Raw genomic sequence first — 23,995 nt, 5'->3', positions numbered from 1 at the left:
TTTTCCTTTCGTTTCATTATTTCCTCAAGTGACGGTTGGCCGCGACGCTGGCAGATGCTCCGAACCTTATACACGTGATATGGGTTGGATAAAGTGGAAAACAAAATCATGTGAAACAGCGTTTTTCATGAAGCTCTGCAATAACCGTTAATGTGAATGTGAAGCAATGTGAATTTCACCCGCTACCTTGTCTGTCTTTGTCCTCAATGTACGGCACTTTTCGTACAATATTAGCAACGGGAAACAAGAGCGGCAAGGAGTTGAAAAATGAGGTGATCTACTAAGGGAGAGAGCAGAGGCAACAGCCAAACAAGAATGAAAAGTGAAATCTAACAAATTTAGCCGTTGTTTGCAAAAATATTCATGGACCAACATCTTTTTCTTTAAAACGGAGAAAGAAAAAACGGCGCCGGAAGTGGAGAATAATTCCGTGTGCTTTGAATGACGCTTCCTTAGGTATGACCTGACGCCAAGGGCCATACGTCATCCCCTTCCCCCCCTCAACGTGGACGGGCACCGGTGGGATGCGACGTCATCCCTTTCCGTTCTCATGGTCGTGGCATCGGGTGTGCTTACCTCGTCCCCTCACTCTACCCCCTGCGCCGGAGCCCACGAGCGCCGGAGAGGTCATTCACTCTTCCGCTCCTCTCAGATTCGTCGAAAAAAGGATCGACTTCTCCTTCCCGTGCCTGGTATTGCAGGAGGAGGGGCCTTCTCTCTGTGCCTGTCAGGTACGTCATCGACGCAAGCAAGATCCCACCCACACGATTGTAGCAGAGCCTATTTAAGGGGCTCCGAGTTGTATACCAGATACTTCATACCATGTACTTCATACTTGTTACTTCATTCTCTTCTTATTTTCTTTCAACTACCATGGAATGAAACAGTGCAAGTTTCGCACTAGCAAAACGTCGTCTCGCCCTTGCTCGGTCGCCATGGTCTACCGGAGGCCTGCAGCTCGCCGACAACGCCACGCTACCCAATAAGGAATGTCGGTGGAGCTTCGAGAGACAGATCGCGTGCAGTGGGATCGCCTTCAAATGCAACAAACTGGTTGCTAACGGAGGGATCGCCCAGAGGGGCCCAGAGGGGCAGAACAGCTTCTACAACTATCAATCGGAGCCGCCGGACGTAGCCACTTCTCTGCTGTGCCTATGTGGGTGTTTTCCTGACCTTCCGCGGTTGGCGCAGTGCGTCTAAAACCGCAGCGTCCTGCGCTCTACGTGGTTGTACGGAACTGGCGGCCACGCATCGTTACGCAACTTTTAAAATAACAATGAGAGTCGGTTTTCGCACTTAACTTTGTAGAGCAGTAAACGGGGGATACAAAAATAAACCTTTGACTGTTCCGCAAGTATATATTTCTCTATAGTTCCTCCACAACTAATTCAAGAAATGCTACTAGAAATCTTTATTTTACACTTTGGCTTGTTTACTTATTCTTGGCAGTGTTGTTCCTGCGCTTCTTTCCTGCGCGAGTCCATTTGATGTGGTTCCTTGTTTGCCGAGTAAAGGAGGGGTGTATCTCACAGGCGTACCTGTGAAATACACCTTATTTCATTTTGTTTTGCGGGTTTACACCTATTTATGGCGAGTGGTGGGCATTATTCACATTTATACTAGTAAAGGTCCCCTCCCCCCCCCCCCAAAAAAAAAAAGTTCCTGGCTACGTGCCTGCAAGGAATTATTCATTCTCAGCAGTCATGGAAATGTAGTGCAGTTAACCAGTAGCATAGCAACAATAAATGTTTCGATGCACGTGTAGGGAATGAACTCAATGGCGGGATGAAATGCCGGCCAAGGCGGCCGCGTTTAGATGCGTGCGCACGAAATGGAAGAACGCCTCGTGCTGTGCATTGGTTACACGTGAACATCAAGAGCAGTATAACGTAAAGCTACGCCAATCTATTTCTATTCCATTCTTGCCAGAAGTCCTCCACGATTGGACAAATATTATATTTTTTTTTCGGCCCAACCCCCGCTTTCCTGTATGTCTTACCACCTCGTGAAAACCTCGACAGGACGTGTATACAACTGATCACGCAGATTAGGCCGAACCAAACAAAAATAATTATTTCCGATTCTAGGCAATTTATGCCATTAGGCCTCCGCTATTGGTAAAAAAAAATTTGGGTTCTGCGTAGTTCATGGCTGTGGTGGTTATGTACCATGCCTAAAACTGCAAGGGTGGATGAACGATTGCAGCGCCAAAGGCTCCGTCTATTGATATTTGTAGGAATACACATTGGGCTCAAGCGTTCCCCGGCCAAGCGGCTGGCTTTCTTCAGAGATGCTCGCTTCGGAGAGGTTCCGGTAGCCCCGCTGTTCCTATCGTGGGATTAGCTTCAAAAGACTGCAACCTGCGAAGGTGGTATCGCTATGCGAGCGGCTCAGGCAGCCCTTCGTCATCGGCGCACACCGGGCCTAGCTGCTGTAAATTCCAATGCACGACCAGTTCAAGCGCTCAAAGGTGCTGGGGTTAGAGTGCTCGGTGCTGGGTCCTGCGAAGCTTGAAAGCTCGTTTAACCACGTAACGAAGCTTTATCGTGACAATAAGCACGCCCCTATAGTGTCAATGAGTCCGGAATATGGCTACTAAGCTAATTTGTCTTCGTGATACAGCTTCGTTAGGTTTTAAGGCGGCCATCCGAGCGCTTTCAAAGCGCTCTCACAGGATAACTCGAATGTTCTCGAAGATCACTCAGAAAGAACACTCGTTTGACCATCGCCCCTCCGACGACCAGACTGCCGACACACCGAAGCGGGTACTCACCTTGTGGGCGTCTTGGTGCTGGATAGGTGAGGGACACTGGCCGAAGCCGTTGACTCGACCGTACTGTGGCGCTGCTGTGGCGGTGGCGACGGTGACGTCAGTGGCGGCGGTGGTGTCGTTAGCGTGTGCCGCTAGAGGTTCCTGCGCTGCGACGGCGGCGGGGGTGGGCTGGACGGCGAACACCGGGCCCACGTCGTGCGCGTTCGCCGTCTGGTTGACCATGGCGACCAGCGCGACGCTCAGGGAGAAGCGCAGCGCGTAGGCGAGCAGCAGGCCACTGAACAGGAACGCCGTGAGCACCCAGCGGCAGGGCACTGAAACACCGACATCGAAGAAGTCGAGCGTGAACGCGACCGATTGCAAGTAAACACGTGAAGTCATAGTCTCAGATCATCCGCCGAAGCATTTATTTGGAGCCCTATAGCCTCTTCACGCTCGGCTTTTGCGGGTAAACCTGACGAATTACATGAGATCAACACGTTGACGAGCCTTCGTATGAAGCCAATAGCCGAACGGATGGTTCTCCGTTGTTTTCCCCTTTCCAACGACGGGTAACATAAGGGCTCTGAACGCAGGGTTCCGTGCTCTACCTACGCATTTGGGAGCAGAAAAAAAAAGTATTTATCTCTTTCTGTGCGAAGAGTCCAATAACTAAAGTACGTAATGGTGCGCTTAACGCGGCTTTGTCATAGGCTCCAGGTATTCAACTACCTACCACCTATTAACAGGTAACTAACAACTAGCAAGGACGAAGACAGGGGTAACATAAGAACACATTGTTGACTTCTAACCGATGTTTCAATCCGGAAAGAGTACTCCAACAGCAGGTGGTTTAGCGCACTTTCTCACGCTTTATGTAATGACACCGACGGTGTATATTATGTATACATTCGTGATCTTTTTCGGTATGCGACGATTGTGCAAGTTCTGACCAATTTTGTACTAAATCTGGGCGCTAAATTATAGTTTTTACCTGCAAGTTCAAATTCGATCCCTATCAATTTATTTCATGCGCAGGAACGTAGAAAGCAATAGCTAACGAAAACGAATAAATAAACCAGCAGCTCTACTAGAAGCAGCGCGCAATACGACGGTATACACACGTCTCCCTCCATTTTATTCATTAAATGCTGTCGTCCAGGATCAATACCACAATTTCGCTTACAACTGTCGTCCAGAAAGGAGTGCTTTTGAAAGGACCGTAAATGGAGTTTACCTAAACCAGTAACTTAGCCTTGTGCACTACAAAATAGAAAATGCCATTCTTACTGTGAGAAATTGTGTGCTAAGCAAAGGAAATACATGGAAAATGCGTAAAAGCCAACTACATTTGGCGATGCACCATCTGTAAGTACAATCATCGCCTCGACGTGTCATCATGAGTTTTGACGGTGTGTACGCGAACACTTTATGGATAAAGAATAATTACATGGTAGACAATTCAAAACATCGCCATTTCAAGTTTTTGGAGCTTTTTTGAGACATAACGCCCCAGATAGAAAAAAAGATTCGGGACTCTCTTCTGCTTCCACCTCTCCGAACATCACGCCATTTCTTCAACTCCATGAGCATTCTACGTCTGCACGGCTCCTCTAACGCATTTAATAAGTCATTCCTACCTCTTGCAATTGAAGAATGGTATTCATTACCAGACCATATTGTAAAAGAACGCGATCCATATAAGTTCCGGCAGTTGCTGATATCCTATTTGAAAACATGATTTGGAGAATTCTTGCCTTCTTCTGTTTTGCCTCTGTTTACTTTACTGTTGCTGTTTTTGTACATGTTTATGCTTATTTAAAGGGCTTTTTGGACTTTTTTTTCTTCTTCTATATAAATGCTGATGATCACTGATTGTGACAATGTTTGAAAGTGACCTACGTTGTTGTGTTCGATGTTCCAGCCCCCCCCCCCCCTTCAGTAATGCCCCTTCCAGGGGTTTATAAAGGCCAATAAATGATGATGACGATAACCTGGCGTACCGACGATTGGGTTTCGGCAGAACTTTGAGACTTATTTCCTCCTCTAATATCCAACCTATTAGCAGATAATTAAGTAAATTAGACTTTTGTGAAAATACATTGCGAGCGTAAGCTGATTTAGTGTTTTGCTGTAGTGTTTTTTCAGTTGTTCCTACTGGTTTTAAACAAGTATCTGAAAACTGCCAGGGCGTTCGGGATAGAAACCACGTACAATCTATTGTTAGCGCTGTGTGAGCTGTAAGAAAAGTTGAAGCTGACTATAACGTGCCGCAAGGAAGCGGTGACCACCTTTTGCTTTCATTGTGAGCAGAAGAATAGCGCAAAATAATAAGAAGGCACATGAGTGAGATTTCCGTGTATTATGGTCGTTCCTGCCTCCACGCGTTATCAACAGAAAATGCGGACTTCGTGGCATTGAAAACGGGGCTCTGACGAATGAGCAAGCGTGCATACGTTAACAACTCAATTCGCTGGCGACGAAGTTGTGCCGTCGAGCTTAGTACTCGCACTAAGGCTCATTTTGTGCGCACCTAGCCAGTGCATAGCTGCGATGTCACAAAATGATCACTGTCAGCGAGTATGCGGCTGTCACCGAGGCGAGCCGGTTTTTTTCAAGGGTCGTGCCAGGGTGGGATGGAGGGGGCATGTTGTGACCTTCACTCCTCGCCTCCGAAATAGGGTACTTCGCTGCGTCGTCTTAATGCGTTGAACTAGTTATATTCTCTGGAAAGCTGGACGCTGCTTCTCCAACGCAAAATTTTCTACGATTGAAATAGTAAAGCTAAGCTAAATTACTTATTATGCATAAAAGACAAATTGACATTGGGAACCTTTATTTCTTGGCCTACCAGCATTTGAATTTCGAGTACCAATAATATAAAACTTCGGCAGAGCTCATCTGACGCTGAAATTTGACGTTAATGTGAATATTGCTGATACAATGCGGCGACAAACCGCATTGACTACTGAAACGCATCGTGTATGAGGCGTGAATGTAGGTTCCTCTCTTGCGCATCTCCCGGACAAGCTGCGACATCTGGCGGCGCCACAGCGAAGTCGATTTGTGGAGCGTGTGGGAATATATACTCAGTCAAGATTGTACGAGTACATGTATGACGCGGCTTCCATTCTGCCGAGCACGAAAGAAATACTAAAGTATTTTTCTTTCGTCGTTAAAGAGCGGCACGTACCCCGTGACACATACCCACCGACCCAGGTTGGAGTCAAAGAGGTTTATCTAAATTCGGCACATTCCCGATGGCACGTACTCTGCGACTCAAGTAAGTCCAACTGTTGGTTTCGAACGTGGGTTTCTCAACACAACAGCCCGGTGCTCTACCTTTAAGACCACGGACATCTCAACGACGCAAGTTGGCCGCAAGAAAATTTCGACACAGACATACGAACATTGCGGAAGATGCATGAAGTATCCAAAGAAAGCTGATCGCTTTAAAAGTACGTTTTTTGTTTTCTAAGCAAAAATAAATTTAAAGTTTGTGTTACACACGGCGTAAGAAAGCCCGCACGCACATCGCCCAAATATACGGCTCGCCAGACAGTGTGCCAGGGCGGAAAGTTGTTTCGCTTAGCGCGCGTGCTCGAGCGGGGCGTCTACGTTAGGGAGCGTTCCCGCGCATCTCAGTGACGCCGCGCGGAACGAGGATCTCGCTGGGTGAGCACAAGGCGCTTTCTACTGCGACGAGAAAAGATTGTGCGCGCACTCCGTTCGCGTTGAGTGGTTGAAAGAGTAACCCTCACGGAGAGGCCTGAAACCAGGACCAGTAAAATACTAACAGAGCTGGTGCAGCCGGTGTTAATGAATGGACAACGACCGCTTCGCATTATCAAGTCACGTGACAAGTGGTGGGGTTACCATCCTAGGACTAAATCCCAGAGTGGATTTCGAAGTGTGTTCCCACTATACTTCGGTATTGTAGCGATGGTGACGAGAACTTCCCTCTCTAATTCGAGCTGTCAGCAGAGCCACAACGATCCCTACAGCACTCATCCGAGAGCCGCATGCCCGCATCGTAATCATGTAATAGTCACGAGTAGACGCGACATAGCTAAAGAAACTTTTCATGATCAGTACTTGTTACAAACGGAGAAACGAAGAGAGCCACTTAACTGCACTACACAAGTCATTCTCGCGGGGGCTCCGCCATTTTCAAAAAAGGGGCGATATCTATTGAGCTCACCCGCTGTACTGGTATGTGTGGCCACCTGCAGCGGTACTGGGCTGTGCGAGAAGCATCAATCTCCTCCACGCTGCATAATTCCTTTTGTGGGTGGGTGTGTGTTCACATGTCTGCATGCGGTGGCTGTGTTGCCAAAAGCAATAAAAATATTGTTTATTGTTGCCTCTGGTGACATCTGTTTCGTTCACCCTGTCATACTAATTTCCGCAATGAACTGCCTTGCAGTAAGGTAATATGAGCAGATAGCTGGAAGAGAACATTGCCAAAAAATTTTTATTCTGTATTGCCACCCAAAGTTTCAGGCATGTACTTGAGGGGCATGCTATCCAGAATAGGAGAAATAAATTCTGCATATCAACGCAATCGCACAGCGTATCATCCTAGTGGTATAGCCCGCTAAACTTGAGCCACCCGACAACAGAGTGGTTACACACGAAATACGTTAGAATAACAGCACCTTGCAATGACAACTACCACTCAAAGCGGCCACTTCGACACGAAGGTCCGCAAATAACACCTCGAGGAGGAACACCGCTGGGCGGTGAAATTGCGCGTAGACATGAAAGCGATCTATAGCCTGCGTTTAGACAGAAGCAAGACGAACGTGAACCTCGGGATCTAAGTGGTCCTAAAATGCGCATTTAGTGCATCCACTATTAATACATACGCACGCTGCACTGATAGCCACTGGCGAAAGAGTTAGGCGGAAAACAATGAGTGCATTCAAGCCAATCTACTCACACACCTCAATTTTGACTAGCCAATAAATTAATGATTAAATTGCACGCTACGTAGAACATCTGTCTACCTGGGAGGAACTGTTAAGTGCAAATCCAAGGACGCATTACCGAAGGTCCACTCAGGGCTCCTAATTTAGACCTGGCAAAGTTCGTTTCCTACATGTGTACTGAAACTGCGTTTCACCTACGTTGCCTTTTTCTTCCTCAGTCACTCCCAAGAAACCTCTCCAGCTGCCGTGAGTTCCACGCGAGCATGACGCCGAGTTTGCATTGGAGTGCGAATTTCCAGAGCCGGTCATCAACCCTCAAGGCCGGCAGGTCCCGAACGAAGGCCCCGGCTATTCCGCGAACCCAGGTGGCCGGTCGCATATGGCGCGCGCGGCTTTTCTAAACTATCCTTTGTGCGAGTCTGCGTCTTTCCCGCTGCCGCCGGCGCTCCGAATGCGTAAACGCGGCCGCAGCTCGCCGAGGGCATGCCTTCGGCCACATTCCTCAAGCGTTGCCGCCGAAAGCTAAGGACGCCCCTTGCAACGTTCTTGCTTTTCCGCAGTGCTTGCGCGCCGTGAATGCAAGTACATAGCTTGAGAGAAACGAGTCCAAAAGAAGGCAGAAGTATCAGCTGTATGCACCAGAAGACTTTTTATGCGAAGCATATTACGAGGGCTCAACCCAGCTCCTCAGGCGCGGCGGTGACCATGAAATCACGTGACACCGTGACGTCACGACAGAGGAGAAGTGGCTTTGGCTCAACTCTTGCAAGACGGGCTGGGTGGGAATCGAACCAGGGTCTCCGGAGTGTGGGACGGAGACGCTACCACTGAGCCACGAGTACAACGCTTCAAAGCGGTACAAAAGCGCCTCTAGTGAATGCGGTGTTGCCTTAGAAACGCGCTGTTTCTAAGGCGTGCGTCTCTTGCTCAGGCGCACATTTCGTTGCCGCGCCGAACGCTGCTTTGCTCGACGCTCACCGCGTCCAATGCGGGGCGCGTAGTCGCTGCCCTGTAGTCCATTGTCTTACACCCCTTGGCGGGTCGACGGGAACGCTGTCGCGTTCCACTCTTGAAGGCGAAGAAGTAATGCATGAGTTGTTTCTTCGTCTAGCCGAACCAAATATAGCCAAGCAACAGCAGTTCACCAGGCTAAACAGTGGTTCAACAACTAAAATAAAGGCTAGTATGCTTCGCATCCTGGGCTTAACCTTACCTAAGCCACAGCCATTTTTTGTTTGGGCAGACTACCTGGTTCATCGTTGTGGAAACTACGCTCGGCCCGTGTCTGGTTTTTTTTTCTTTCTGCGTCTATGTCTTTTCACCCAGCAAGTTTTATATCTCTCGTTCCTTCTATTGTCCCCTTTTCCCCTGACGGTTATCGCTTTCCGTTTATGCGTTGTCCTAACGCAGTTTGAAGATAATACCAGAGGGATCGTCGTCGCTGGTCTGCACTGTGAGTGTGACCGCACTTTTCAATTAATTTGCACCAATCTTGTAATGGCGTCATCGCTCACCTTCGCGTGTCGCAGCGTGTGAGCGTTTGCGCGTATAGGTGCAATTTGCCGTTTGCAGCATTGCATACAGTGCGACATGCACCCAATGGTTCTCCTTCCGAAGGCATTTGCTAACCCTAAAAGGCATTCGCAAGGACCCAAGTGAACGTCTGCTCAACAAGCGCCTACACAACTGACGCGACCCCCGCTTTGGCTCCTACTATCGGTGAACCATTGAGAGCGACACTACGAGGGCCAACGCCGCTTCTTTTGGCGCGCCCTCTTTCGAGCTCCTTTGTTCTCTTGCGTAGCTCTCTCTTCCTCTTCATAGCTTTCTCTCTCCTTTCAGAGTAGAGTCAATGGGTGCGTGGTAATGGCCCTCGCCGCGGGCCAGAGCGACTGTCACTAAACGGCCCACGACGCCGGCAGGAACAACGTCATCGGTTCCCGGAATGGCCTAGCACCGCTCGGAGGGGACGACCCACTTTTCCTGTGCTCGCCTCTGTGGTGCACCGACAAAGGCGCGGAAGAGGAACCAGGAATTCGAGCGGCGCCGAAAAGAATGCGCGGCCCTTTCTCCAAATTGCGACGACGCTACGTTCTCGGAGGCGGCCGGTGCTCTCCGACGTCCGCACTGGGCCCGAATTTGAATGTGGTTGCGTTCGAATTCACTTATCGCGCGCGCGCGCTTGACCACAACAGAAGAATGGACAGTCACTTAAGTATCCTTACGTGATTATGATGCCACCTTTATTCACCATGATACACCTTACTCTAATTGTACAAACTTTGTTTCACCTTAATCAACATTAATCCACCTTAATTCACCTTCACTCACTTTACCTCGCCTTAATTGAGTTAGACAATTTGGAGAAAAGGCCGCGCATTTTTTTCGAGGACAATGGAAGAGAAAATAGTCTAGAGGAATTCGATATCCCACAGGTGATGCCGGAAGAAGTAAAGAAAGCCTTGGGAGATATGCAAAGGAGCAAGGCAGCTGGGGAGGATCAGGTAACAGCAAATTTGTTGAAGGATGGTGGGCAAATTGTTCTAGAGAAACTGGCCACCCTGTATACGCAATGCCTCATGACGTCGAGCGTACCGGAATCTTGGAAAAATGCTAACATAATCCTAATCCATAAGAAAGGGGACGCCAAAGACTTGAAAAATTATAGACCGATCAGCTTACTGTCCGTTGCCTACAAACTATTTACTAAGGTAATCGCAAATAGAATCAGGAACACCTTAGACTTCTGTCAAGCAAAGGACCAGGCAGGATTCCGTAAAGGCTACTCAACAATAGATCATATTCACACTATCAATCAGGTGATAGAGAAATGTGCGGAATATAACCAACCCTTATATATAGCTTTCATTGATTACGAGAAAGCATTTGATTCTGTCGAAACGTCAGCAGTCATGGAGGCATTACGGAATCAGGGTGTAGACGAGCCGTATGTAAAAATATTGAAAGATATCTATAGCGGTTCCACAGCCACCGTAGTCCTCCATAAAGAAAGCAACAAAATCCCAATAAAGAAAGGCGTCAGGCAGGGAGATAAGATCTCTCCAATGCTATTCACAGCGTGTTTACAGGAGGTATTCAGAGACATGGAGTGGGAAGAAATGGGGATAAAAGTTAATGGAGAATACCTTAGTAACTTGCGATTCGCTGATGATATTGCCTTGCTTAGTAACTCAGGGGACCAACTGCAATGCATGCTCACTGACCTGGAGAGGCAAAGCAGAAGAGTGGGTCTAAAAATTAATCTACAGAAAACTAAAGTAATGTTTAACAGTCTCGGAAGAGAACAGCAATTTACAATAGGCAGTGAGGCACTGGAAGTCGTAAGGGAATACATCTACTTAGGGCAGGCAGTCACTGCGGATCCGGATCATGAGACGGAAATTATCAGAAGAATAAGAAAGGGCTAGGGTGCGTTTGGACGGCATTCTCAGATCATGAACAGCAGGTTGCCATTATCCCTCAAGGGAAAAGTGTATAATAGCTGTGTCTTACCAGTACTCGCCTACGGGGCAGAAACCTGGAGGCTTACGAAAAGGGTTCTACTCAAACTGAGGACGACGAAACGAGCTATGGAAAGAAGAATGATAGGTGTAACGTTAATGGATAAGAAAAGAGCAGATTGGGTGAGGCAACAAACGCGAGTTAATGACATCTTAGTTGAAATCAAGAAAAAAAAATGGGCATGGGCAGGACATGCAATGAGGAGGGAAGATAACCGATGGTCATTAAGGGTTACGGACTGGATTCCAAGGGAAGGGAAGCGTAGCAGGGGGCGGCAGAAAGTTAGGTGGGCGGATGAGATTAAGAAGTTTGCAGGGACGGCATGGCCACAATTAGTACATGACCGGGGTTGTTGGAGAAATATGGGAGAGGCCGTTGCCCTGCAGTGGGCGTAACCAGGCTGATGATGATGATGATGAATTGAGTTAACTTCATCGTGAGTAACCTTAATGTAACTTATTGTAACTTTATTTCACTTCGCTGTAATTTACCTTAATTCAGTTGAATTCACAGAAATCAGCCATGATTGCTACCGATTAACGTTGTTATACCATTTGCTATCTCCTATATTGCTACTGAGTGACCACGAGACGTTGATTGGCTGCACCGTCACGTGTCCGGTGAGGCCCGCGCTATACTCGCGGCCAATTTTTATTGGCTATAAAGATAAGGCCACGGAACTAAAGCGCGCCTCTTCCACCGCGGCTGTAAGTATGGTCCCGTGGTTTTGTTCAAGTTTTCTTCCTTGGGAAATAAAGAACACTTTTAAAATTGTTCTCCATGTTGTATGGTTACCCAACGAGGAAACTGTCCGCGCCTCCTGCCGACCGTCCTCGGCCTAAAACGATCGTTTTCAAGACAGAGCCAGCCAGCTGTGGAAGAAGACGACGACGAACGCGCGAGCAGTGGCCCGACCGCGAGGGGCAGTATGGGAACGCCGGCATGATGACCGGTATCGTAGCCATCTGGGGAAAAAGACGACGAACGAGCGAGCAGTGGCATTAGCGCGTCTCTGTGACCACGTGACGTGCGCAATCATGTACGCACGAGGCACGCCTTTAGTAATCCAGAACTGTGTAGCAGCCGTGGCTTCGGATCTGAACTTCATCAGCGCACCTGGCGCCGCCGCTTGCGGTAGTTGGCTTGCTTCATCAGTTCACGTTGCGCCGCATTCCGCAGCGGTTCGTGTCACCGAAGCACTGTCGCATTTACCACAATGGCGCCAAAACGACCGCAGATATTTAACCGCAGCCGGTGAGCAGTGCAGGATTAGCAACAGTGTTCAGTGGGAGCGCTGAACACAACGGCAATACCACGAAATGCTTACATGCATCATTCAGATAACTATCCGAGGAGAATATACGTAAATTTTTTTTAGTTCTTTTACAACACCTAGTTTGAAAAAACGATGCTTCGTATTCACCAGTCATGTACGCATATTTTATTGTAATTTTAGTTTGGCCTTTAGAGTTTTCGCACACCCGAGACTCGTACGTTTTACGCACTCCTAAAAAGCCAAAATGGCACCCCCGTCTTTTGGCGAGTGTTCGTCAGTTGCTGTACCGCCAATCAACTCTCCTGAACCCGCTGTGGTTGCTCAGTGGCTATGGTGCTGGGCTGCTGAGCACGAGGTCGCGGCATCCAATCCCGGCCACGGCGGCCGCATTTCGATCGGGGCGAAATGCGAAAACACCCGTGTACTTAGATTTAGGTGCACGTTAAAGAACCCCAGGTGCTCGAAATTCGCAGAGTCCTCCACTACGGCGTGCCTCATAATCAGCAAGTGGTTTTGGCACGTTAAACCCCATAATTTAATTTAATCAACTCTCCTGAGAGGCTGTTGACCAACTTCAGCAAAAAGAGACTGCCGAATCACAAGCGTGTTAGCAGCGTCTACACTGCAAAACATATGAACTGATCTGGAAATCGCAACCGTGGACAAGTACAAATGAGCGAGTGAGGTGACCACTGCGACAGCTCTATCGAAGCCAGCTTCGGTTGCGCGTCCAAGTCCTAACCGACGCCGAGATGATGCGGCCGCTTCGGGGCTTCGACGCAGGCTGAGTTACTAGAGCTCGGCACATATAGTATGTGCATAAACATCCACTAATTCACGCCGAGTTATTTGTCTCTGCCAGCATTAAAGCGATAAAACTGTGCGAGCTCGGAGAAACCGAAACCGCTGCCCTACTCGCACTGACATAGCGAATGAGTACGTTCATGTGCGTAGCTTTCGATTCATAGGCAAGAAAAATTGTCCGCGAGTTTAGGCCACGTGTTTTACTCAGCCAGATGGCTGCGACATGACGTGTGCAATTACGTCACGTTTAGTCAACCAGAACCGGGGAGTCGTCGTGGAACCATGCTCGCCTCGCACCCCGAGAACCAGACTGAATTTATCAAACTTTCTTTTCAAAGGCATTCATTTAGTTTGTTTACATGAACCTCCTTGAGAATTGTTACGTCAAACTAAGCATTTTTGACATGTTTTTACTCTTTGCGCCGTCGGCTATTTTACAGCGAATTTGCATATGGGTCGGACATATCTGTCGTCCGCGAACAACCCGCGAACTATAGCTCGTTACCGCCCACAGGCGCAACCGCGCGAACGCGCTCGTGCCACTGGTCACTCGTTCGTCGTCGTCGTCTCCTTCCACAGCTGGATCCGTACAGCTCTTCGCTTACAGGCTATGAGCCATTCATTGGCCAGAGGAAACTATCATCGTCGTCATCATTATGATCATCATAATAAACTAACATCATCAGCAATAGCTCGTGCATTGCGTCGTCTTTCAGAGCTGGCTCCGTTTCCGCTCATCTTTTCATCCTAGAATTTCGTTTCTCTTCTGTCGTGTAAATGGGGAGGCGCGTAAACTTTTAAAAATTGTTTTGGCATAAACCCTTGCTTAAAGGGATCTGAGCCATTCATTGTCATACGTGACGGACGCGTTCAATAACAGAAGTTATACGTGAATGTGTGTGCGCACCTATCGTCACATGGACCACCCATCAGGACAACACCTATGTTTGTACCTTTGTTAAAAATTCTATGTCACTCCTGTGTCGTGTGCTAAACATCTTCTGCATGTAGTACTCTGTCGAATGCTTTCGACAGATTAAGACAGATGGCATCTATCTGTTTCTTATTGTTTATTGTGCTGGTAAGGTCATGGATTGTTTCAAGAAGCTGTGTTGTTGTGGAAAGGCACTGTCGGAATCCGTGTTGGTTGAAAAAGAATGAGTTCGCATTTTCAATGTACGTGTAAATTGACTTGGCTACAGCATGTTCTAGGAGCTTGCAGCAAATGCAGATCAGCGATATTGGATGATAATTTCCAATTATATGCCTATCTCCACATTTGTGCACAGGTATAACCTTTGCCGTAAGCCAGTCATCAGTGACACGTCAAACAAAATTTTTAAGTAATACGCAACCCATTCCGCAATCCTGCGCAGAAATACGTTCGGTATGACATCGCGGTCTACCGATTTTTCGACGTCAATGTTTAGTAGAAGAACTACAATTCCCTCATACGAGACCTCAACGTCTGGCATCTCTTCCGAGCGAAGCGATGGATAGAGTACGGATTCAATACTGGATTGTGACGGAACAGAAAACACCGACTTAAAGAACTCGTAAGAAGAATCAATCAGTGCAAGATCAGTAGCTACAGTGTTATCAACTACTATGCTATGTGGCTCATAGTCCTTTTTCGACAAGTAGCGCCAAAATTTATTGGAAGACGACCTCATGGAATGTGTCAATGTTTCTTTGCAATATCTACTTTTGGTTTCAGCAATCATAGAACGCAGTTGTGCAGACAACTCAGTTATTCTTGCGGGGTCCTTGTTACTTTAGGTCTCTGGCGGCTTAATCCACGTTTAAGTTGTGTTATTTCCCTGTTGATCCAAGCGTTCCATTTAATTTTGCTTCTTTTACGAGCTATCACAAAATTTGCTAATAAAATGGAAAATAATGTGCTTGAATGATTCCCACATGGTGTTGATATCACCTTGAGAATCAAAACTGCCCAGGGCAAACAACAAGTTTTCAATGATATTTGTGTCATCAGCTTCGAAAAAAGTGGGAACATATCTAACCGCCTCTTTACGTTTTGACATTGTTTCGTTATGTGCTATCTGAATGAAGACAACTTCATGGTCTGAGCTACCCTCCTCAAACGACACTTCAAACTGGTCAAAGGGCCCGTCAAGGAATACCAGATCCAGGATAAAGGGACTTTCGCCTGACTTTTGCGTACTTTGACGAACAATTAGTGAAACGTCGTGGGTGAATGCAATGTCAAGGAGCAGATCGCAGGGTGCGTGTTCCCGCGACTCTATTGCGAATGTGTCCCAGTTAATTTGCAGGTAAATTGAAGTCACCGGTTCGGAGTAGCCGGCAGTTGCGCTTTTTGTTTGCTTTTGGGTAACTCTGTATCGACTCTAAGAATGAAAGAGGTTAGTTTGGCTGTCGGTAAACTGTACCGAGAATGACTCGTGACGTTCCAATATTCATTTCACACCGAAGACTTTCGCGTCCTGTGATACCGCTTAGTGTTTTTAATTCAATATTTTCTTTCAATATTTTTGCAACGCTGCCTCCTCGAGACTGTCGATCCCGACGATTCATTATCTTGAATCTCTGAACGGAACCATGTCTCTGTGATCGCTGAACGGGAACTTAACCAAGCCTTAATTTTTCCGACATCTTGGCACCAAACCTCAACCTCAACATAATGGAGGGGCCCTTCCGGATCGGTTAGAAAAATGGTTCAGATGGTCCGGTTGACCTTCTGCTAGAGCACGTCAAAAGGGAAACGTTGGGCAAAGGCTTGAAGCCTTCCGTTGACGGGAAATGGTTCCCACGCTACAGGCAAGGCTCAAATAATTTCAAATAACCTCCACTCAGTTTTCAATATGCCGTTTATCTTTGTGCAGCCAAAGCTGTCCTTTAAGGGATGAACAATGTGGCCTCTTTACGGGTTGTCGCATGTATTCCTGTAACAAAGGGGATGGGATAATTCTGTTTAACTTGCGGCTCTGTTTTGCTGCTGCACGCGGTCGGCCGAACTGCAGTTGTAGACCAACTACTCACGAACAATGTATAGTAACGAAACACGTGACTTTTTTTTCTGTTCTGCTCGGCGTCTGACTCGCTTCATGTCACAGTGACAGTGAAAGAACAAGGAAAGGAAGCCCCTCGTTGAATGTGCAGAGCACATGCAGGGTGTCCCAACTATCATGCACCAAGATCTAAAAATGCGCAAATGCCACGTAGCTGGACGGAACTAAAGTAATCTTGTTTGCCGTCGCTTTGAGATACTGTATGATCGACTTGTCGGGTGTGAGACACTCAGGCGTACGTTCCCATGACAAGATGATTTGCATCGTCCCAGAAAAGGCTGTTACGGTAAGCCTGGACTTCAACCTGTCAAGTGTGAGAAGCGATCAAGCGGGCATCCCCACGTCAACATAATTGTCCTCTTCTCCGAAACAACGTCACCCCTTTTATTCCCCGAGGTGACACAAAGGGATGGAGGAAGAGAGGGCAAATAGAGGGGCGGAAGGCCGTTGACGACAGAGCCTGACGAATGCACTAATACTTCCACAGGCTCCCGAAGAAGACAGCGACGACCACCAGACCACCTGAGGTTATTTAAGGCCGTCCTGGCCCCCGTGTTAATCCGAACCACTCGAGACTCGGATGAGAGTCACAACCATGTACCAATGAAGTGAATACAATTTTTTTCATCATCAGGATGCCCGGATTCGTCATCGTTTCCTGATTCCTGCGGTGAAGACCCACCTCACCCTGTCGAGATCATCTCAATACTCAGATTCTTTTTAGCACTCCGGCTAATTACATAACCAGATTTTATAAGTAATCAGCTTTTCAAATAGTATAATTAGATTAAAAATGTAAATGAAGAAACTGTAGGGCAACACGAAAAACGGCCCATGCAGCTTTCTATTGCTCAGTATGTGCTACATAAAAGTGCTTTTTCCGAGCGTGAAAGAAGCCCGCGAATACAGGCATAGTTTCCGCGCGACTGGACGCTCGAGGCACTTCGAGTGCATTCACGGGCTTTTTTGTTTATTGATATGATATAAGGAGATGTTGGCGCACAATTTAAGGAGCTGGCTGCTCCTCATCTCTTGAGTGGTTTCGTCATACATCGTACAGGGTTCAAGATTACATATCAGTCTTTTTACACAAGCGCCAGGACTTATCACGCAACGGTTCCACAGGAAGACTATGACGCAAGGAACACATGGTACATACAGTATACAAGGTAAATGTCTCCGCACTTATGTATGTGAAAGTCTCGAAAGTACAAACGATACTGTCGCCTAATAACACATTGTCTAGTCAGCGGGTGGTACATACATCGTGTAAATGCATTATCACATGCAGTCCCAACAGAACAGTCAACATAACATAATTCACAAACATATGCATATACATAGTGACATTGACATGAAGGGAACAATGAAAGCGCTAATAACGTTCAACAGTGCCGCTGTCTTCAAGAAAAGTCTTTAGTGCTTTTAAAGCGCTCTTCTACAAAGCCGTTGTTGGCCAAGGGCCCAAAAGCTTCCTTGAACTGAAAGGTTTGTGGTCTAACTTAATTAGCGCTGATTTAAGTCGGCATCTTGGTGTGTCGCGATGTGGGCAATCTAGAAGGAGGTGATATATGTCTTCGTCTATAAATCCACAATCACATTCGGGGGTTTCCGCATGGCCACTTCTGTGTAAGAAATGCTTTGTGTACGCAGTGCCTAACCTTAATTGATGAATAAGGGTTTCCATAGTTCTATCTAATGACAATGAAAATTTGAATTCAATAAATGGATCAATATGGTATAAGTCCGAGCTCTTAGAATTCTGGTCAAACCAAGTATTTCTAGAGATTTTGAAAGACGTTGTCCTTATAATGCAGCATAATTCATCCTTTGATATTGGGAGCGAGCCGTATCATCTTTGAGGTGCGCTTGTCGTGCTGCTTCATCGGCTGCTGTGTTGCCAGGAATGTCGCAATGCATTGGTATCCACTGGAGTGCTATTGCATGTTTCGCTTCGCTTGCCTTTGTGAGTTTTTTAAGTGTTTCATATATTATACTGTCACTGAATGTTCTCCCCTTTGTGTTGCAAAGTCATGTTAGAGCCGCCTGTGAATCACTGAAAATTACCCATTTTTGCACATCTCTTACTGACAATATAAATTTTATCGCACATAGCATTGCGAACAGTTCAGCCGTTGTGGACGAAGTCGCACGCGATAACTTAAATGATTCTTGTTTGTTGAGGTGCGGCATAATGAATGATGAAGTTGAAGAGGTTGCTGTACTGGAGCCGTCTATATAGACGTGTGTGTATCCTGAATACCGCGTATATATCTGGTATAGTGCTAGTTGTTGAGCAGCTCGAATGAACATGTCTCTTTTTCTGAATATCCCATCTACTGACAATTCGATTTTTGGAACCGTAAGCAGCCATGGAGGATGTTCGACATCTGAGTTCCAAAATTCATTTCTTGGCAATATGTGAAGATTTTCTTGGATTTCTATATGAACGTAACTTCGATCTCGTTTCATTATGTCTAGAGCCAATGGGTGGTTTTCATGCTGGGTTTGAAGACGGAAATGATGCCGGCATGTTTCTGTAGTTCGCATAACTGGAAATGGGGATTGGCGAGCCTCAGCTATAACAAGAGAACTAAAAGTTGCTCGTGGAATTCCTAGACATAGGCGTAGTCCTCTACCTAAAAGTCTTTGATGTCGCTCTTCTGACGTGTGGGAAAGTCCGTGTAAGATGAGCGCGGAATACGCAGTTTTTTGTCGTATTAATGCATTGTAACGAGTCAGCATGGACGATACTGATCCGCCCCATGATGTGCCTGCAAGTCTGCGAAGTACAGCCACTATGGCATTGACTTCGTTTTCGAGTTTTTTTATGTGGGCCCAGCCCAGGATAGCTGCCTATAAAGTATTATGCCAAGAAATCGATGCTGTGTGACAATCATTAGAGGGTGTCCTTCCAGATTAAGAGTGAAATTTTTTAACTGCCTCCGAGTGAAGGACAATACAGCTGTCTTTGCGTGTGATAGTACCATTCCTCTCTCTCTCAAAAATTTGTTTACTATATTTATGGCGTCTTGCAATGCCATTTGAAGTAGTTGAGCATTAGACCCAGATGTCCAAATACATACATCATCTGCATACAGTGAAAACTTTAAATGTGATGGCAGCCTTCTTGTTAAATCAGCCATGACGCAGTTGAAAAGGAAGGGGCTGAGTACGCTTCCCTGTGGTACTCCCTGTTTGACAACATGTTCAGCACTCTTTCCTTCACCAGTCTGAACAAATATTTTGCGACCTGATAGAAATTCAGAAATCCATCGCAAGGGCCTGCCAGGCAGACCAAGTTCCAACATGCTTAGCAAAACATGAACGTGACTAACAGTGTCAAATACCCTCTTGATGTCTAGGAATACTGCTATAGTCATGTTCCCACGTGCACGCTCGTGCTCCACACAGGTTACTATATCTAATATTGCATCCATTGTGCATTCGCGGGCTTCTTTCACGCTCGGAAAAACACATTTATACAGCACGTATGGAGCAACACAAAGCTGTAACGGGAGCTTTTCATGTTGCTCTGCATTTTTGAGAAGTATTATTTTTGAGAAGTGCATTATTTAATTAAGGCTAATTATAAAGTTAGGCGGAATGCAAAAAATAATCTGAGTATCCCCGAGCGGCGGCAAACATCATTACCTTGGTTTTGTTCAGCTACGTAGCATTTGCATATTTCTAAGCCTTCGTGCATCATAGTTGGGTCACCTTGCATAAAAACAATATATTTTTATTTAGCAATCTAAGGAATTTTTAGGGCGGTGTAAGTTGGCTCTGCTAGGCACAGGTAATTCGAGCTATATCTGGGGAAATATTCTGCAGGAGTTCACCTAGTGGACTGTCTGTTTCGGCCGCTGCTCATTGGATGCAGCTGCACGAGCGAGGAGGAGACGAGCGGCCCTAGCCAATCAGCAACGGCCGAAAGTGACAGGCCACAAGGTAGACTCCTACAGAGTACCTCCCCGTGTCATCGGCGTAGGTTGACGTAACTAAGCGAAATGAGACAATTAGGAGAAACACCAGCTCGGAAGGTGCTTCTTGAGCGCCCAGTGCCGCGTAGCTATAAATTAATTCATTTCCACAAACTGTGCAGCAAATTACAAAATGACACGAAAGACCGCAACCTGATACATGCGTTAATTCGTACCCTTGTGCCAGAAACGCATGACAGTGTCCAAACACCTTTCAAATAATGAAACTTGCATGGGTGCGCCGTAAGAACTCGGTTGCAGGCGAGTATACAGAACAAAGCATCCTTTGTAAGGGCGACACCTGTCACACAGGCCTGTGTCGTTGCCGAAATTTAATCTACTAGTCCCTGAACGGTTCCTCAACCTCACCGGCCGGGTCAAGTGTACGCAGGTGTAAGGCAGGTTACATGTGCAACTAAGCGAAATTAAATGTGTTTTCAAGGCGTTGGATACTGTGGCCTTCGAAAACAAGTCACATTACGCCTGGCGCGTTCATTCACAGTGCATCCAATTTCTCACGTAATATTAAAGGCACTAAAGATAAATCGGCCCACGTAACGGGAGAGTAAAAATAAACCGTCTTTCGCTCCAATATGCGGACCAAGGGAGGCTGACAAATTGGTGAGGCTGAAAGACGTTATTTTGTAAACTTTTCATTCGACCTAATTCTAAACCGCTATGAATGCGTATGAACCAGTTTGAACTGGTTAGAGTCATTATTCCTTTTTCCTCGAGAATTTGAACCTGAACTCGAACTGAATCCGAAACGTTTTCAGCTCAACTCCCTGCTGCATTTATTAGTCGCTGGAGTTTGCTTTTGAATAATGGTATAGTGAGTTATCTGGCCGTGGTCTCACCATACTTTCTTTTGGTAAATTGAAAAACATAAAGAATTTGCTTTTTAAAATTAAACAGAAATGTAGAAAAAGAAAAGGGGGTATATAAACGGGAAGATAGCGAACTCGTTATAACTTTGACTTTAAAAAATGGACGACTTTTCGCATAGTCGAACAAATAAATTCTAATAGACTTAAAAACGTTTTTCTTTAAATTTTCACTACAGGAATTTCTTCTGATATTTATGGTCACGCATACGTACAGTTTTCTATACCAAGATAATGTTATGCAATACTTACGAATTGAGTTGCCGCTTCGAGGGAGGATGGGCCTTTTCTCCATGTTCGACGGCAGTCAGTGGCTCTTCTTTGCACAATATTCCGCACCCACTTGACGTCCTTCTTTAACGCTCGCTTTCAAGGTCTGGTATTGAATGGAGCCACAAACTTAAAAATAGCCTTGGCCCCTGCGTCTCTGGTTAGTTCTAACAGAAGCAGGGCTCGCGCTTTGCAACTGACTGCCCGAAGAAAGCTCGATCAGTGTTCTGTCCTCTAGGTGAACTGATTGGTTACAGCCTCAAACGATACAACGAGGACGATTCTCCGCGGCCGAGATGACGATCGAATGTGGAATATTTCTTACCAAATTGGACAAAGATATGCGATAACAATGTCAGCTGTGACGGAGACGATGCACGAAATTACTTGAAAGAAGACAACGTCAAGTGAAAACTATGGATGCGAGCTAGATATGCCTATGTTGTTACTCGGAGTTCCTTGAAGATGGGGACTGAGGGTGGTCCAGCTAGCAGCGCCTTCAGCAGCTGCGTACAGTCGCGGGCCGTCGCTGGGCAACGCTAAGCACCGAATGCACGTCAGAATCCTCGTCCCTGGAGCGTTCCTTCCGGAGGTCCAGAGCTTCCAGGCGAGTCAACTCTCGACAAGGCCTGATTCGCAAGCCGTCAGTAGTTGTGAGATTCAGTGGGACTCAAATGTCGAGTCCTTCTAGTCGCGATTACCCCCCAGTTTCTCGCTTGCGACTTCTCTCCCTGTTCTCGCCAGTGTCGCGAGGGGCCCTCTGCGGCTCTTGTCCTGTGTTGGCGTCGTTGTAATCGTCTTCACTCTGGTCCCCCGTAATGGCGGTTCCTAATGACGTCGGTTTCGAGAGCGAACGAACCGTCTTGAACCGAGGTGCTTCGCTTCGTGCGAAGCAAGTGCCTTTATGCCTTGCACTTCCGCTGCTACGAGTCTCGCTTGCTCGTCGAAAGCGCTGCTATCGGCGCCTATGGACACAGTAAGAAAAACTCACTTTAACTATGTTCGCATGCTATTTCGTGCGGGTAGGATGGGTGTCCTCACTGTGGTTCGCTCCTACCTGAGGAAGCACCGACGGGCTCGATAAAGAAACGATAACTATTAAAGAGATCGAGGTCACTGTTTAGAAAAGAATCGGCATGAGATTTCACCGTCCGACAACCTTAACGAAAGGCCGCCGTTTCGTTACTTTTGCTTCACTGTGCTACAGTTGACTCAAACCTCTTCGATATCGAATCTCTCTGGGAGAACTTGATCACACGGCCAAAGGGATACATCCGCTGTCTAGGAACGTGTCCGCTTCGCCATGCAAAATACTCTGGGAATCCGAGGAAGTCTGACGGCGCAGTATCGTTGCAAGCGCCGACTGAGATGTCTAAAGTCCTGGATCGACTAGGACCCTTGAATTCACGTCGAGGGATACACAAAATCGTAGCGATGAATACGACAATGCCTCACGGTGCACAGCGAGCGCAGGAGAGCAACAGCAGGAACTTGGAATTCAGTCACATCGAACAGCACTGCAACCGCACGCAGAACGACACGCGCTCGACGACTCCCTCGGGTGGTTCTGGCAGCCTGTCGGGGCACGCTACGATATATCAGACACCGGCGCTGCAGTCGTCAGTCGCCAGAGTTGCGCCCATTGAGACAATCGGGCGGAGGGCGAGGAGATCGCTTTGCTTTCTTGTTTTCGATCGATAAGGATAATCTTGTTTTCCGGCACGTGCGTCACCGGTCTGCCGACGTCTGGTCCGGTGGCTGCGGCTGGCTCATGGAGGCGGCAGGGCCCAGCACAGAGTCGCGATTGCGATGGGCGAGGCCCGCGGGCGAACCCACTTTGAAAGAAGTGAAAGTCGCTGTTTGCGGTTCGCGTGGCGTGCAACGGGCCCCGTATCCCGCTTCCCGGGTCTGCACGGCTATCAAGTGGAAGCGCTATCGTCTCGACTCCTTTTGTCTCGCCTCCAGCTCTCGAACTGTAATATGCGCGCTCGGGCACGTTCGCTATCGAGCGAACGGCCCGTTTCTTGAGCAGCGTTCACCACACGAACTCCCCATTCACTTTGCCTTCGATATCTTCATCCCTTGAAGTCATACTCACGTTGCGATACCTTCGCAGCTACTTTGAATGTCGAAATATGCAACCACAATTAATAACGATCAGACCATTATTGAGAAAGTATTGCAAAATGGGTCAGCGAAATAGAGTGGTGCATTTTTGATATGGTACGCCCGTGAGGAGATGAGATCCTTGACGCTGACAACTTACATAAGTTATGCACCTGAAACACCAGCGAAAATTAGGGGATGCATATTGAGCTCATAGGAGGCGTACCAAAGAAATGACATTGAAGTGTCAAACGTTTATAGTGCCAAAAAATTGTATAAATTCCGTTATCTTCGAGGAAAGTATTCCATCTGGAGAACAAGGTGGATATTTGAACCACCGCTGCGGTAGCTGCGTGGCTAGGGCGTTGAGCTGCTGAGCATAAGGTAGCACGTTCGATCCTGGCAACGGTGGGTGCATTG

The 23,995-nt window shown here is 47.1% G+C and overlaps 1 protein-coding gene across 1 annotated transcript in view; it reads right to left on the bottom strand.

Moving 5' to 3' along the window:
- LOC139057619 (sialin-like) overlaps positions 1–23,196 on the bottom strand; it is a 66,377-nt gene extending 43,181 nt beyond the window's left edge. The window contains exons 1-2 of the mRNA XM_070536168.1: positions 21,452–23,196; positions 2,774–3,087 (exon numbers count right to left, since the gene is read on the bottom strand). Coding sequence (XP_070392269.1) covers positions 2,774–3,087; positions 21,452–21,494 — 357 coding nt within the window. The 5' untranslated portion in view covers positions 21,495–23,196. The remainder of the gene's footprint in view (positions 1–2,773; positions 3,088–21,451) is intronic.
- Between the last annotated feature and the right edge of the window lie 799 nt (positions 23,197–23,995).

Source organism: Dermacentor albipictus, chromosome 3, assembly GCF_038994185.2.
Source record: "Dermacentor albipictus isolate Rhodes 1998 colony chromosome 3, USDA_Dalb.pri_finalv2, whole genome shotgun sequence".
NCBI classification, from domain to species: Eukaryota; Metazoa; Arthropoda; class Arachnida; order Ixodida; family Ixodidae; genus Dermacentor; species Dermacentor albipictus.
Note: the sequence above shows the minus strand (reverse complement) of the source record. Positions and strands in the feature narration are given on the sequence as shown.